The 13,074-nt window shown below is 39.4% G+C and overlaps 2 protein-coding genes across 2 annotated transcripts in view; one reads left to right on the plus strand and one right to left on the minus strand.

Annotated features, from left to right (window-relative positions):
• Window positions 1-403: 403 nt before the first annotated feature.
• On the minus strand, window positions 404-8,903 carry LOC143027473 (uncharacterized). The gene is made up of 2 exons (XM_076188759.1): window positions 8,202-8,903; window positions 404-1,823 (listed from the first exon to the last, which is right to left on the minus strand). The coding sequence occupies exon 2, from the start codon at window positions 1,820-1,822 to the stop codon at window positions 881-883; it is 942 nt and encodes a 313-aa protein (XP_076044874.1). The 5' UTR covers window position 1,823; window positions 8,202-8,903; the 3' UTR covers window positions 404-880.
• A 3,642-nt stretch (window positions 8,904-12,545) lies between these two features.
• Window positions 12,546-13,074, plus strand: part of LOC143027347 (mucin-2-like) — a 42,018-nt gene continuing 41,489 nt past the window's right edge. Inside the window, exon 1 of the mRNA XM_076188624.1 lies at window positions 12,546-12,582. Within this exon, the coding sequence (XP_076044739.1) occupies window positions 12,546-12,582 (37 nt within the window). The remainder of the gene's footprint in view (window positions 12,583-13,074) is intronic.

Raw genomic sequence — 13,074 nt, forward strand, 5'->3', positions numbered from 1 at the left:
CAACTATCACATAAGAGTTTATATGACATTTCACATATCACTGTTTGTAAGTCATATTCTATGTTTTCTGGGAAACTCTTATCTACGAGTTTGTATGAGTATATATATGTCACTATAAGATATTGGTGAGACACAAGATAAAACTTAACCTAGGTTTACAGCAATTTGGGAAAAGGAGAAAAAAAACTGTTTCAAAGACTTATTTCATGCAAAAGTATCTTGTTAGTATCACTAGTACAAAAATGATGATTAAGATTGAGAGGGCAGTGGAGGCATAGGTTAAAATTTTATAGTGTAGATCTAATGAGTCCATATCAAGAGTAGTTGATTTATTTAGGAGACGTACCATGTCTATCTTACTTGGGAGGATGGTATCGGGGATCTTAGGGAGTGGTGGAAGCGTTAGTTGGGTTATGGGACCTAGATCGTGGGTGGTGTTGAGAGTGCCTTGGTAATGGAGTTTGTTGGGGAGGAGCATTGAGTCCATCATATAGATGTGGCAGGTGTCTGGTAGAGTGATAGAGCCGTTGATCTTATGATGGGAGGGTGGTTTGTGTAGGCATATTACGGATACTAATGTGGGGTGGGGAAGAAATATGAAGTGTTTATGTCCTACGTGGGTGTGGTGTATTTGAGTGTTGTCCGAAAAGCGAAAATCACATGTCTCGGAAAATTTGACTTTGGGTGTTGTGAGTTCTGAGAGGCAAGGTTGGGACTTGGTTAATTGGAAATGGAAGGGGTAAGCTGGACAGATATGGAAGTTGGGTCGTGCTATCTTGCAAGCTGTCATGGTTTCCGGTGAGGTCAGTGAAATCCACTGGCCGTCTGTTGATTTTAGGATGGTGGAGGTTGGTAGGTTGAGGGTCATTGTGCGGTTTTGTTAAGGGTAGGGGAAGGGATAAATTTCCCAAAGGGAGAATCTCTTGATCGGGTCCATAGGTATGTTGATAAGAATAAATTCTTGAAAGATAGTTGATGCTAGGATGGGGTAGTAGTGTTGTATTTCATTCTGGAGGAAGAAGGGGGTGAGTTTCAATGTATTGTGAGCTTGTCGTAATGTTTGAGTAAGTTGGGTTGGAGTGATCATTTGAGAGTTGACTATACCTGCGTGGGCGTTCCAAATATCTCTCTGGATAAGATTACTGTGATTCAGTAATCTGTCTAGTTGTTTGTCTAGTTCATTTAGGTGGTGAAGGAAGAAAAGGGCTATTTGTGAATTGGCAATCTTAGATAACTGGGAAGTTGTGAATGCTGTGAGGTGATTGATCTTTTCAATTACTGAATTTATTGAGGTGGCGAGGAGATCGATGTTTTTAGAGTTTAGATTTATGATTTTACCCTGTCTGTGTAGTACCTCTGTTATATTTCCTATGTGTGAGTGGACTGTTTGTACGTCTTGTTCAGTTGCAGTCCCGAACAGGGATTTAGAGATGATTCCCATAAAGTCGAATAAACCGCGTTTGATTCTACTGTTCTTTGGGTCTTCATTTTCTGGGTTGGGAAGGTGGTATATTGTGTATTTGATTGTGTTCATTTTTTCGTATAAGGCGTTGACGTTGTGGTACAGTGTCATTGAGATTTCGTAGTTTTGATCTGTGGTATTGGGTATTTGGGTGGAGATTTGTTGCTCTATTTGTAATAAGTTTTTGTGGATTTTTATGAGGGGTCTTATCAACAGTTCGGGTGAAATCCGTAGTTTTACCATTATGGAATCCTCTACGCATGCGGTGGTGCCATGGTTGTTGACGATTGCTCCTGGTATCAGTATGGGAGTGGAGAGTGAGAGGTGGACGAGAATGGGTAGCAGGATTATGGGTTGCATCCTGTGGATGAAGGTTATGTTTTAGTGAATGAGGATATGTCTATCTGACTCTCGCTAAGGTTATAGTGGTCGGAAGGAAGTAGAGAGGGTTTGCTAGATGTTTGGAAGGGAGTTCTTATTGTAAATTGGCCATTTTAACCTCCACTGAGGGATGCATGACGTCCTGCATCTTCAGGGGCGAGAGCTAGAGTGCATGTTTAGTTGCGTCGACGTAGTGTCATGTGATGGGACTAGCGCTTGGGTGAGTTATGTGTTAGTGCGGTAGGTGAGTTGTAGTTGGGAGGTGGGGTTGGGTCGAGGTTAAGTTTAACTTTTCTCAACTTCTCTCCGTGTATGGTTACGGTTGTGTGATCGGAAGGGTCCGTTAACAGGAAAACATTGTTGGGGAGTGAGATGGGACTGTGAAGGGGCCTAAGAACTTGGGTTTGAGTTTGTTAGATCTATTAGAGTCTCTGACCATGACTGTGTCTCCAAGTGTTATGTTGAGTGGAGATGATCGCTTGTGCTGTTTGGTTTTGGTTTTTTCTTGAGCTGCTTTGAGGTTTTCTCTGACCTGTTTGTATATACTTTGCATGCCTCTTTTTAGGCATTGGGTAAGGTTATCTAGGTTGTATAAGGGGGGTGGGGGTGGTTAAAGATTTGGTAGGGTAGTCGCATTCTTTGGCCAAATATGATCTCATGGGGGCACATCTTTGTTGCGGAGTTGACTGTGCTATTGATACTAGCTTGTACCTGGGGTAGCCAATCTTCCCAACTATCCGAAAGATCGTTGGCCAAAGGTCTGAGGATTTCAAGCACTTTTCTATTTGTTCGTTCCACAAGTCCATTCCCTTGTGGATGGTAGGCAGTGGCGAAGGTTTGATTTATGTTATATAAATGTGCTATTTCGCGCATTACCTGGTTCTTGAACTCGGAACCATTGTCAGACAGCATTCGCCTGGGGATGTTGTATCTACAGAATATGTTGTTAACCAATGCTTTGGCCACAGTCTCTGCTGTTTTGTCCTGTAGTGGAACTAGGATTGTGTACTTTGACAGATAGTCGACTGCCGTGAGTACATAATTGGAACCTTGATGGCTCGTTGGCATTTTAAGTAGGTCAATGCCAAGTGTTTCCCATGGTTCAGCAGGGAGTGGAATGTCTTTGATATTGAGTTGTTTTGGGTCAGGTCCTCTGAATTGGTTGCAAGTCACACAATTATGTATGTGCGTGGTTATGTCTTTTTTCATATTGATCCAGAAGAAAGAATGCCTAGCAGTATTCAGTGTCTTATCCCTGCCCGAGTGGCCTCCCATTGCATTGTCGTGCAATATGTGTAGGACCTTGGGAACTAGGCTCTGGGAATGATAGTCACTTCCCTGCTGTTAGTGGTTCTCCTTATAATTCCGTCGACCAGTTTGAGTTCCACTATAGGGACAGGTGGTCGGGACTGTAAGGGTGCTCTTGAGAGTAGATATTGTTTTACTTTAGACCATGTCGGGTCTTTGTCTGTTTCCTCTCTAAGGTCTTGCATAGGGATACAGGTTGTTTTTGCTAGGGTTGACACGTGAGTTTGTCTGCTTAGTGAGTCAGCTACTATGTTAGCTTTTCCAACTAGGTATGTGATCTTGGGATCATATATCAATAAGTTTGTTTTCCACCAAGCTATTCTGCCATGTAGGTCTTTAGAGTTAAAGAGGTAGACTAGGGGTTGATGGTCTGTAAAGATTGTGATCTTATACCCTAGTATAAGATATTTAAAATGTTTCAAGCCCCATATCAATGCAAGTCCTTCTTTGTGGGTAGTTGAATAGTTACTTTCAGGCTTATTCAGTACTCTACTTGCGTAGGCTATGGGGTGCTCTTTCCCGTTTTCATCTTTCTGTTGTAAGACTGCGCCTATTCCTTTAGAGGAGGCGTCGGTGTAAAGAAGGAATTCTTTCTTCATGTCAGGAAAGGCAAGGACAGGGGCTGTGGTAAAAGCATGTTTAAGGGTGTCGAAACTTGTCTGTTCCTCTTCAGACCATTTGAAAGGCTCGCCTTTTCTTGTGAATTTGGTGAGAGGGGATGCATTTCTGCAAATTTGTGTATGAAATGTCTATAGTATGATGCTAGTCCTACGAAACTTCTAGTTTCATCTGCGTTTCTGGGAGTTGGGAAGTTGACTATGATATTTATTTTATCTGGGGTGGTATGGATGCCTGTGGCGTCTACCTTACGGCCTAGGAAGGTGAGTTCCGTCTGTAGGAATTTGCACTTTCCTAGTTGGATTTTCAGTCCGGTGTTTTTGAGTCTTTTTAGGACAATCTCTAGTGTATGAAGATGGTCAGTTTGTGTGGGACTATAGATGATGAGGTCGTCTAAGTAGACGAATAATGAGATTCCTATCATGTCGCTGAAAATGCGAGTCATTAATCTCTGTTGGGTTGAGGGGGCATTCTTAAGACCAAAAGGCATACGCACGAAGTGGAAATGTCCCTTATCAGTGGAGAATGCAGTTACGGGTTTTGATTCCTCTGTCAGTTCCACCTGCCAGAAGGCTGACTTAAGGTCAATTGTGGAAAAAACAGAGTTCCCGTTCCCTAATGATTGTAAGACATCTTGCATGGCGGGTGTTGGTTGTGGGTCAGATTGAGTTAGGTTATTGATTTTTCTAAAGTCAACAACAGGGCGTAAGGTTCCGTCTTTCTTAGGGACTAGGAAGAGGGGACTGTTCCACGGACTGTCTGAGTGAGAAATTACACCTTGGTGTAACATCTCGTGCACACTGTTGTTGACTTGTGTTTTCCTACTGTGGGGTATGTGGTAAGCGGGGGTGTATGAGGGGGGGGTGTTGGGGGAATTTGGATGTGATGTTTGATTATATCACATTTGCCTAAGGGTTCGCCTTCTAAGGCGATAGCCGATCTATTCCTTTGTAGGAGGTATTGTAGCTTATCACGCATCTCTCTGTTGGCTGATGTTGTGATTTAGTTGGGGTGTATAGGGGTGAGGGTTTGTGTTTGTCTTACAGTGTTGATGTGTTGAGGGAGTGGTTCCTGGATTGGGGAATTATGGAGATGGACTGAACAAATGTATGTGTTCTCTTTAATTTTGCGGTGTTGGTCTGAGAGATTCGTTAACATAGCTAGGGTGTGTTTATTTTCTGACACTACATCCCATGAAGATTCTAGGGTTATGTTATTTATTCTTGACGTATCTGGGTCAATTATGACATCCTAATGTTCTATTGCTCCGGGTATGTATAGTGGAACTGTTATTGAATGTCTAGGGGGTATGATGACTGTGTTAGACATCAGTGCTTTTGAGGTGACATAAGGTGGTGGACGGAATGAGTAGCTCTTAGTTGGAGTGGGTTTATTTAAGCTAGATAGATATGAAAGAGGTTGTGTGTCTGGGTCGGGTGTTTCAGGAAGTGTTGATTCATTACTTTCATCTCGGAAGGAGATTTTGTTGGTATCTAAGTTGATGATGGACTTCCAGTCTCGTAGGGACTTTAAACCTATTATACCTTGTTGGTCGAGACTCCATTCATCAGCTAAGTGGAAGGATGTGAAGCCTACCTGGGAATTGTTTACTTCTATATTTATATCAATCATATCATGAAGTGATATGGTTGATCCTTCTATCAGTAGGCCTTCCGTATTTGAATACTGAATTTGGGGTGGGTCATTTAGTGCTTCATAGAGAGCTCTGGGGATGAGGTTCAGGTTTGTTCCTGTATCAACCATCATGTCAACAGTAATTTGATCTAATGTCACCTTTAGGGTGATATAGTTGTGTGGTGTGTCGGACGTTCCTATGGTGGTCTGGTGCGTGAGGCTGGTGCACGTTCCCCCAATCGGTGTTGAGTTGTATGTGTTGTGTGGGAGGAGGGTGTTTGTCGAGGTGCGGTAACTTGTTTGTTTGTTCTCTGATGAGGTTGTGGTTGTGATTTTTGTTGAGAACATTCCTCGTTGGAGTGAGTTGTGGTTTTGTGTAGGTTGCAGTATTTGCCTGGCCGTGTTGGTTTTGACATGTTGGGGGGTCTGGGGGGGCGTGGGTTGTTTGATTTGTTGTTGAGCTCTACATTGGGAATCTGTGTGGGAGGTAGTACCATGAACTGAGCAGGGGGTAGAGCGGTGTTGTGCCTGCGGGTGTTGGTATTGCTGCGCTCTACATTGGGAATCCGTGTGGGAAGTAGTTCCATGAACTGAGCAAGGGGTAGTGTGGTGTTGTGCCTGCGGGTGTTGGTATTGCTGCGCTCTACATTGAGAATCCGTGTGGGAAGTAGTTCCATGAACTGAGCAAGAGGTAGTGTGGTGTTGTGTCTGCGGGTGTTGGTATTGCTGCGTTCTACATTGAGAATCCGTGTGGGAAGTAGTTCCATGAACTGAGCAAGGGGTAGTGTGGTGTTATGCTTGCATTTGTTGTTTCTGTATGCAGTCTCTGGTGTTGTGACTTGTTGAAAGATGGTAGGAACACCAGTTAGATGGTTGCGCTGTATTGGAGCTAGGGGGCTGGTGTGACTGAAGGCTATTTAGTCTAGCAAAATGGTGCTGGTCAGAGAGGGAGATGTTGCAAGCGTTGGTTATGTCTAATATGTATGTGTAAGCTAATGGGTTTCTAGTGTTTAAATCCCTTTTTGTGGCTTCTCTTTGACACTTTGGTGGGAGTTGGGAAAGATAAAGGCCTATCTCCAGGAATGTGTATAGGTTTTCTAATGTCACTGCCTTTTTTCCTGTAATGGTTGTACAGGTCCAAGGGCTGTTATTTTCTAGATTTTCCCTAATTTCCTTGATTGCGTTGGCAACATTGTCTTTGATGTTAGTCTGTTTTTGAGTTCTAGTATTATTTAGAAATGTGAGGAGAAAGTTAATGTTGTTTGCTTGTTTGCTCTGAAAGACATTTAACAGATGCTGCTTATAATCGCTATGTGCGATCCCTGTGGCTATTAGACTGTCTAGCATCCGAGCGGTAGATCGGTGCTCATCTGATGCTTCTATTTTCTGGCGGCATAGATTTATCTTATCTAAGTCAGAGTAGTTTGGATTTTTAGAAAAGAAAGGGTCACATGCCGTCAGGAAGTCAGTGATGGAGAGTCCGCTAGCTTGAGAGAAGGTGGGGATTTCGGTTAGAGGGGTAATGGTTTGGTAATTATTGATTACTGTAGGTTGGAGTTGTGGGTGAGGATGTTGCAATGGGGTTGGGGCAAGGTTAGGTGCTGGGTAGGGATGTTGGGTGAAGGCTGTTGGACTTGACGGGAAGTTGGGAGAAGGGAAGGCTAAGTTCTCGTATGCATGGGTTGTGGGATTTAGGGATTGTTGCTGGGGGTCTACATGAGGGGCAACTTGGGGGTGAGGTGAGATGTGGGGTTGTTGTTGTTGAGGATCTAGTTGAGGGGTAACTTGAGCTTTGGTGTGGAGTGGGGGAGGGGTAGGGGAGTTGGTGTAGTTGGGTTAGGTTAAAAGGGTCTTCCCGTGAATGTTCATGTTGTAAGGGTGGGTTGTCAATGTTATCCTCGAGAATTAATCTAGAATCTGCCTTAGTTGTGGCATGCTCAGTGTCATGGGAGGGTTTTTCTTCTTTAGAGGAAGAAATAAACGAGTCAATTAAATTTCTGACCCTGGCTCTCGTTCCTGTAGCCATGTTAGTGTCTAACTAGAGATGCATGCATTACCTAAGATATAATGTAGTGTAGTTAGAGAATAGGGGGGGGGTATAAGGCGTCAATGGGTATACAATGGGATATATAATATGGGTTTGTAGTAGTAATTGGATAAGATTATAAAAAAGGTACATATAATAATATAACTATATAAGTTATTGTAAAAGTTGAAAAGATATTAAATGTAAATGGGTATACAATGGGATATATAATATGGGTTTGTAGTAGTAATTGGATAAGATTATATAAAAAAAGTACATATAATAATATAACTATATAAGTTATTGTAAAAGTTGAAAAGATATTAAATGTAAATGGGTATACAATGGGATATATAATATGGGTTTGTAATAATAAGGTGGTGGAAATATAACAAAAAGGGTATATATATCAATATAACTATATAAATTATTGTAAAAGTTGAAAAGGTATTAAATGTAAATAATAAATTGGGAAAATACAAAGTAAGATTATGTAAAAGGAAATGGTATTATAATTATGGATTGGTAACAATTAATAATATATAAAATAATACTTAAATATTAGTGAATATGTACTTTGTAAGGAGGAATTTTTTTATCACTAAGTAGTTATTATAGTACTATGTTACGTAGTGACTAATCTCTTAACTTAATTATTTGCAAAGATAAGTGAGTGGTTATCTTAGTGATGTTACAAAAAATTCAATATAATGATATTTGCTTCGTTTAATACCTTAGAAAAAAAAGGTATGAATGGGTATATGGACGTACGTGCGGCTATCGCAAGGTGGGGCTGTTGATGTCCGTAGATTGTATGATGCCAGACGTAGGAATCTTGGTCGAAGTTCAGTTTGGGTTGGCGATGAAGTTTTTTTGATTGATTGGTGATATTTTCTGTATATGGGGTTTGTTGTGGGTTGGTACTTGAAGTTTTAGGTGAATGATGCTCGCATGGAATGGAAAAGAAAAGCGAGTATCAGGGGGGTTTTAGGGGGTAGATGAGGATTATTAATATTATCAAGTGTTGTGAGGGGTGGATAAAAAATTATTTACCTTGTAGACGTGGTTAGGTAGTTTGGAAACGGTGACGACGGTGCTCGTTACAGTGTACAGTGTAGTGTGCGGTAGATTGGAAGTCAGGGGCAGGCGATGTCAGCTCTGTGACCGAGGTTTCGTGCTTCTGAACGATGGGCGTGGCTGCCTCGCTTCAGGCTGAATAGAATAAGGTGGTTTCTAGGTACCAGTCTCTTTTAGAGGAAATGGGATGCAGTGGGCTGCCACCAGTATAACCGCTTGTAGAACCACTCGGTTGATTGGTTCTTTTCAGCGGTCTGAGTGTCCTGCTCCCGGTAATCTTCAATCACTAAGTTAGTCACTTGTATACCCGCTTGGGGTTATAAACCGCACTCTGGTTTTCTCTCGTTTATTTCTTAACACAGGATTATACAATATGTCTGTACACTAGTAACACCAAGCACGTCTAACACCGACTGGTTCTCTCTCCAGATCCCCGCGGTCATTTTGTTGACCGGAAGTGGTGACATAGCAATTTCTTGAGGTGCTTTGGTTACTTATCAATTTCAGTTGTTATACATGATACCATAAGTATGTAACAACAGTATTATTCTGGGTTTATAAACTGTTATCTATTATATTTATCTTACGTAGTATGTCCAGGGGGAAAGGTCTTATGTGTATTGTGTTTCCGTGTGTTAATGTGAGTTGTGACTAATGGCATCCATTATGTGTATGTTCGTGTGTCCGTGCGCGTCTTGTTTGTGGGCGCTCGGGGACGGTGTGCTCGGCTGCTAAAATGTTAGGTCAGCTTTCCTGCGATAAGTGCTAAGCTCAGCTTGTTAGGGCGGACGTGTCTGGCGACGGGATGTCGGGGTGATGATTGTGACACCGCTCACAATGTGTGGGAATGGTGATGATGTAAGTGGTGTATACACCTCGACCTGTTACGTAAAGCGTGGCCGGGGACTTGTTCAGTCCTTTTCAACTATCACATGTAGCATGGTCGTTAGCATCTTGGCCTCGTGATTATGGACGCACGGGTCGAGGTTCGAATCCCACGGCGGAGCTTCTAAAAATGTTCATATATATATATACATATATATATATTTATATATATCTATATATATGTATATATATATAATGTATATATATATATATACATATATATATATATATCTATATATATATATAGATATACAGTAGATATATATGTATATACATACATATACATATATATATATATATATATATATATATATATATATATATATATATATAGATATACAGTACATATATATAAAGATATAAATATGTATATATATATATATAAATATATATTTATATATACATATAAATATATCTATATATATATATATGTATATATATGTATATATATACATATATATATATATATATATATATATGTATATATATATATGCATATTAATATATATATAAACATATATATATATACTGTATGCATATTGATATATATATATATATATATATATATATATATGCATATTAATATATATATATGTAATGTATATATATATATATATATATATTTGTATATTTCGGCAGCAGGTTTTCCTGTAGATAGGTTTCATTGAAGAAAATAGCAATTGATGCATTGATGATCTTGTGTAGTTTCAATACGTCTAACTATAGACTTGGCTTCAGGAGGTAAGTTTGCTATCGCTGGTCCAAAGGACATGATTCAAACTCGGAAGGGAGAAGAGTAGCGTTTTACTGGAGCTTGACGTTTCGTACACTGTGTACATTTTCAAAAGCAATGACAAAAGGTCAGAATACATAGACTTATATACTAAAAGAGAGGATCATAGTGAACATTTCCTATTGGTTCTCTTTATGTTCACTATGATCCTCTCTTTTAGTATATAAGTCTATGTATTCTGACCTTTTATCATTGCTTTTGAAAATGTACACAGTGTACGAAACGTCAAGCTCCAGTAAAACGCTACTCTTCTCCCTTCCGAGTTTGAATCATGTCCTTTGGACCAGCGATAGCAAACTTACCTCCTGAAGCCAAGTCTATAGTTAGACGTATTGAAACTCTACACAAGAAGATCATCAATGCATCAATTGCTATTTTCTTCAATATATATATATATATATATATATATATATATATATACTCATAATATATACATATATATATATATATATATATATACACATATATACAGTATATATATATCATCTGTACCACATCCACGCACATTAAAAGACTCAAACCTTAGGGTGCTGGTCTGAAAACTCCCAGACCCTCTTATGCCTTCTCTTTTTTGTTTAAGAATGTCCCCTGTGGGGCTACAAGGAGAAGGATGCCTAGTCCCAATCCCCGTCCCTTTCTTCTCGCCTCTTACGATTCAAGTGGGAATACTTGGTGGCAGTATTCTTTTCCCCCACCACAGGGAATTCCCCCACCACAAAAAAATAATACTCAGAGAAATGGTGCAGGACAGCAACAAGGGGTTGGGGGACAGCGTAACTGAGGGAGAGTCGTAGTATAAAAGTGTCATCATTTCTCTATGAACAGTTTTCCTCTATCATAGACAAAATGATGTGTGGCTCTGGTCCGTAGTGGCGCCCCATATAGACCCTAAAATATCAACTTCATGCTACTTTGCCACAATAACAAGCAGCCAATACCCCAGACGGGTATATATGTATATATATATATGTATATATATATGTATATATATATATTATATATGTATATATATATATATATATCAAGGACTACTATTACACATGACGTGCGCATCCAGATCTCTGGGTCCACTAGCGGAGGCCATTGCTTTCTTTGTAACCTAACATTTCATATTGGACAAATGTATCAAAACTAGAAACCTAACATTGTATATAGGACAAATATATCAACTATTGACTTATTCAATGCAATATAAGTTAGTATAAACTTTTATAGTCAAATAAGAAACTATTTTTATTGCACCGTTATGCTTTGAAATGCCAATTCTAGCCGGACTTAACAGGTATTATTGTATGAGGTTAGTGGACACCAGGGTTAGCGATTTTTTTTTTTTTGTATCCTTTTAAAAAATATAAAAAAAATAGATTTTTTTTTCATTTATATCAGATTTATTTGATTTACATAGATTTTTTTTTTTTTTTTTTTTTTTTTTAGATCTTAAATATTGTGGGATTGCTATCTGATATGCGATCTGATTGGTAAAGAACATTTTTAGCATATCAATATAAGGAGCAGTGTTATATGGACTTGCCACAACTATACAAGGAACGGTATAAGCCGTATGTGAGGACTGTATGCCCAGGTTCGCTCGATTCCTCCAAGACTTTTCTCATCTTGGTGACATTTGCTGCATTGCCTGTCACAACACTTCCAATGTGACAACCAAAATCTTGTTAAGCCTTCTCGATCGAATTTTGTACAAGTTGTAGAAGATATTCAGCAGTGTGAGGTTTCCTTGATGTGTCTATTGTGTCAACTAAATAAATCTGACCAGTGGATGTTGTTAGAGTAACACATATTATGGGCTCATTATGAATGTTAGACCACCCATCAATTGAAAGACATGCAGTTTCATCATTCAGGTCATCTGCACACTTTTTATATTCCTTTTCATACACAAGATCCAAGTACTTATCAGCAATATCTTTTTTGGATGAAGGAATATAACCTGGCCTCAGGTTCTGAACCATCTTGAGAAACTGAGGATGCTGAACAAGACGAAATGGTGAATTTGTAGCAAATATAATTCTTGCAACTTCTTTGTCGAGATTTTCCTTTTGAGAGGGTGAAGTTTTTATGATAAATCTGTCCAGAGATGTTGATGACTTTCTTTTAGATGAAAATTATTTAGCAGAAGTGGCGCCTATGGAGGAGTCTGATAGTGACCTTTTAAATGGTGGAGTCAGGTTTGCAGATAATTCAAGTGGAGCCGATGATGAAGGGATTGAAGCTGTTGATACAGATCCTGAAATGGAAACAGAAAAATTTAGCATATTGCATAATTTATAAATGAATAAATAAATGAATGAATACAGTGTGATTTAGGCTACTTTTGAGTACGGTAGTTATCTTTTTAGCTAATGATCATATTCACACAATTAACAGGATATGAAATAGGTGAGCTTGGAATTCAGGCCACACAGGATTCAGTCCACTTTTAAATTCACTAGAAATAATGGGTTAGTTGGGTTAGGTTAGGCAAAATCCCTTTGGGCTGAATCCCATGTGGGCTGAATTCCAATGGAACCTATGAAATATATTACACAATGTTGAATGAAATGAATAACAATAATCTAGGCCCCAAAGTTGAGTGGATACAGTATATTATAGTGATATAGTCATTACCCAAATTTAGAAGTAATGAGGCTGAAGTATCATCTCTTTAGGCCTTCACATTTTTATTGCACATGCTCTCCATTGTTCACCAAATTTATATAGTTGCGTATGAAAAGGGAGAAATGCACACAATATAAGTAAAATCATTTACCTGGGTCATCAGTTTCTTCTTCTGTATGCTGTGGCTGACCTTGGCATTTATCTCTGTGAGATTTTAATCTTGACACAATGCCCTGTAGTTCCTGGCTGCAGTCTTTGCATTTAGATCGGTAC

The sequence above is a fragment of the Oratosquilla oratoria genome, chromosome 8 (assembly GCF_046742065.1).
Source record: "Oratosquilla oratoria isolate Oo_2021 chromosome 8, ASM4674206v1, whole genome shotgun sequence".
Taxonomy (NCBI): Eukaryota; Metazoa; Arthropoda; class Malacostraca; order Stomatopoda; family Squillidae; genus Oratosquilla; species Oratosquilla oratoria.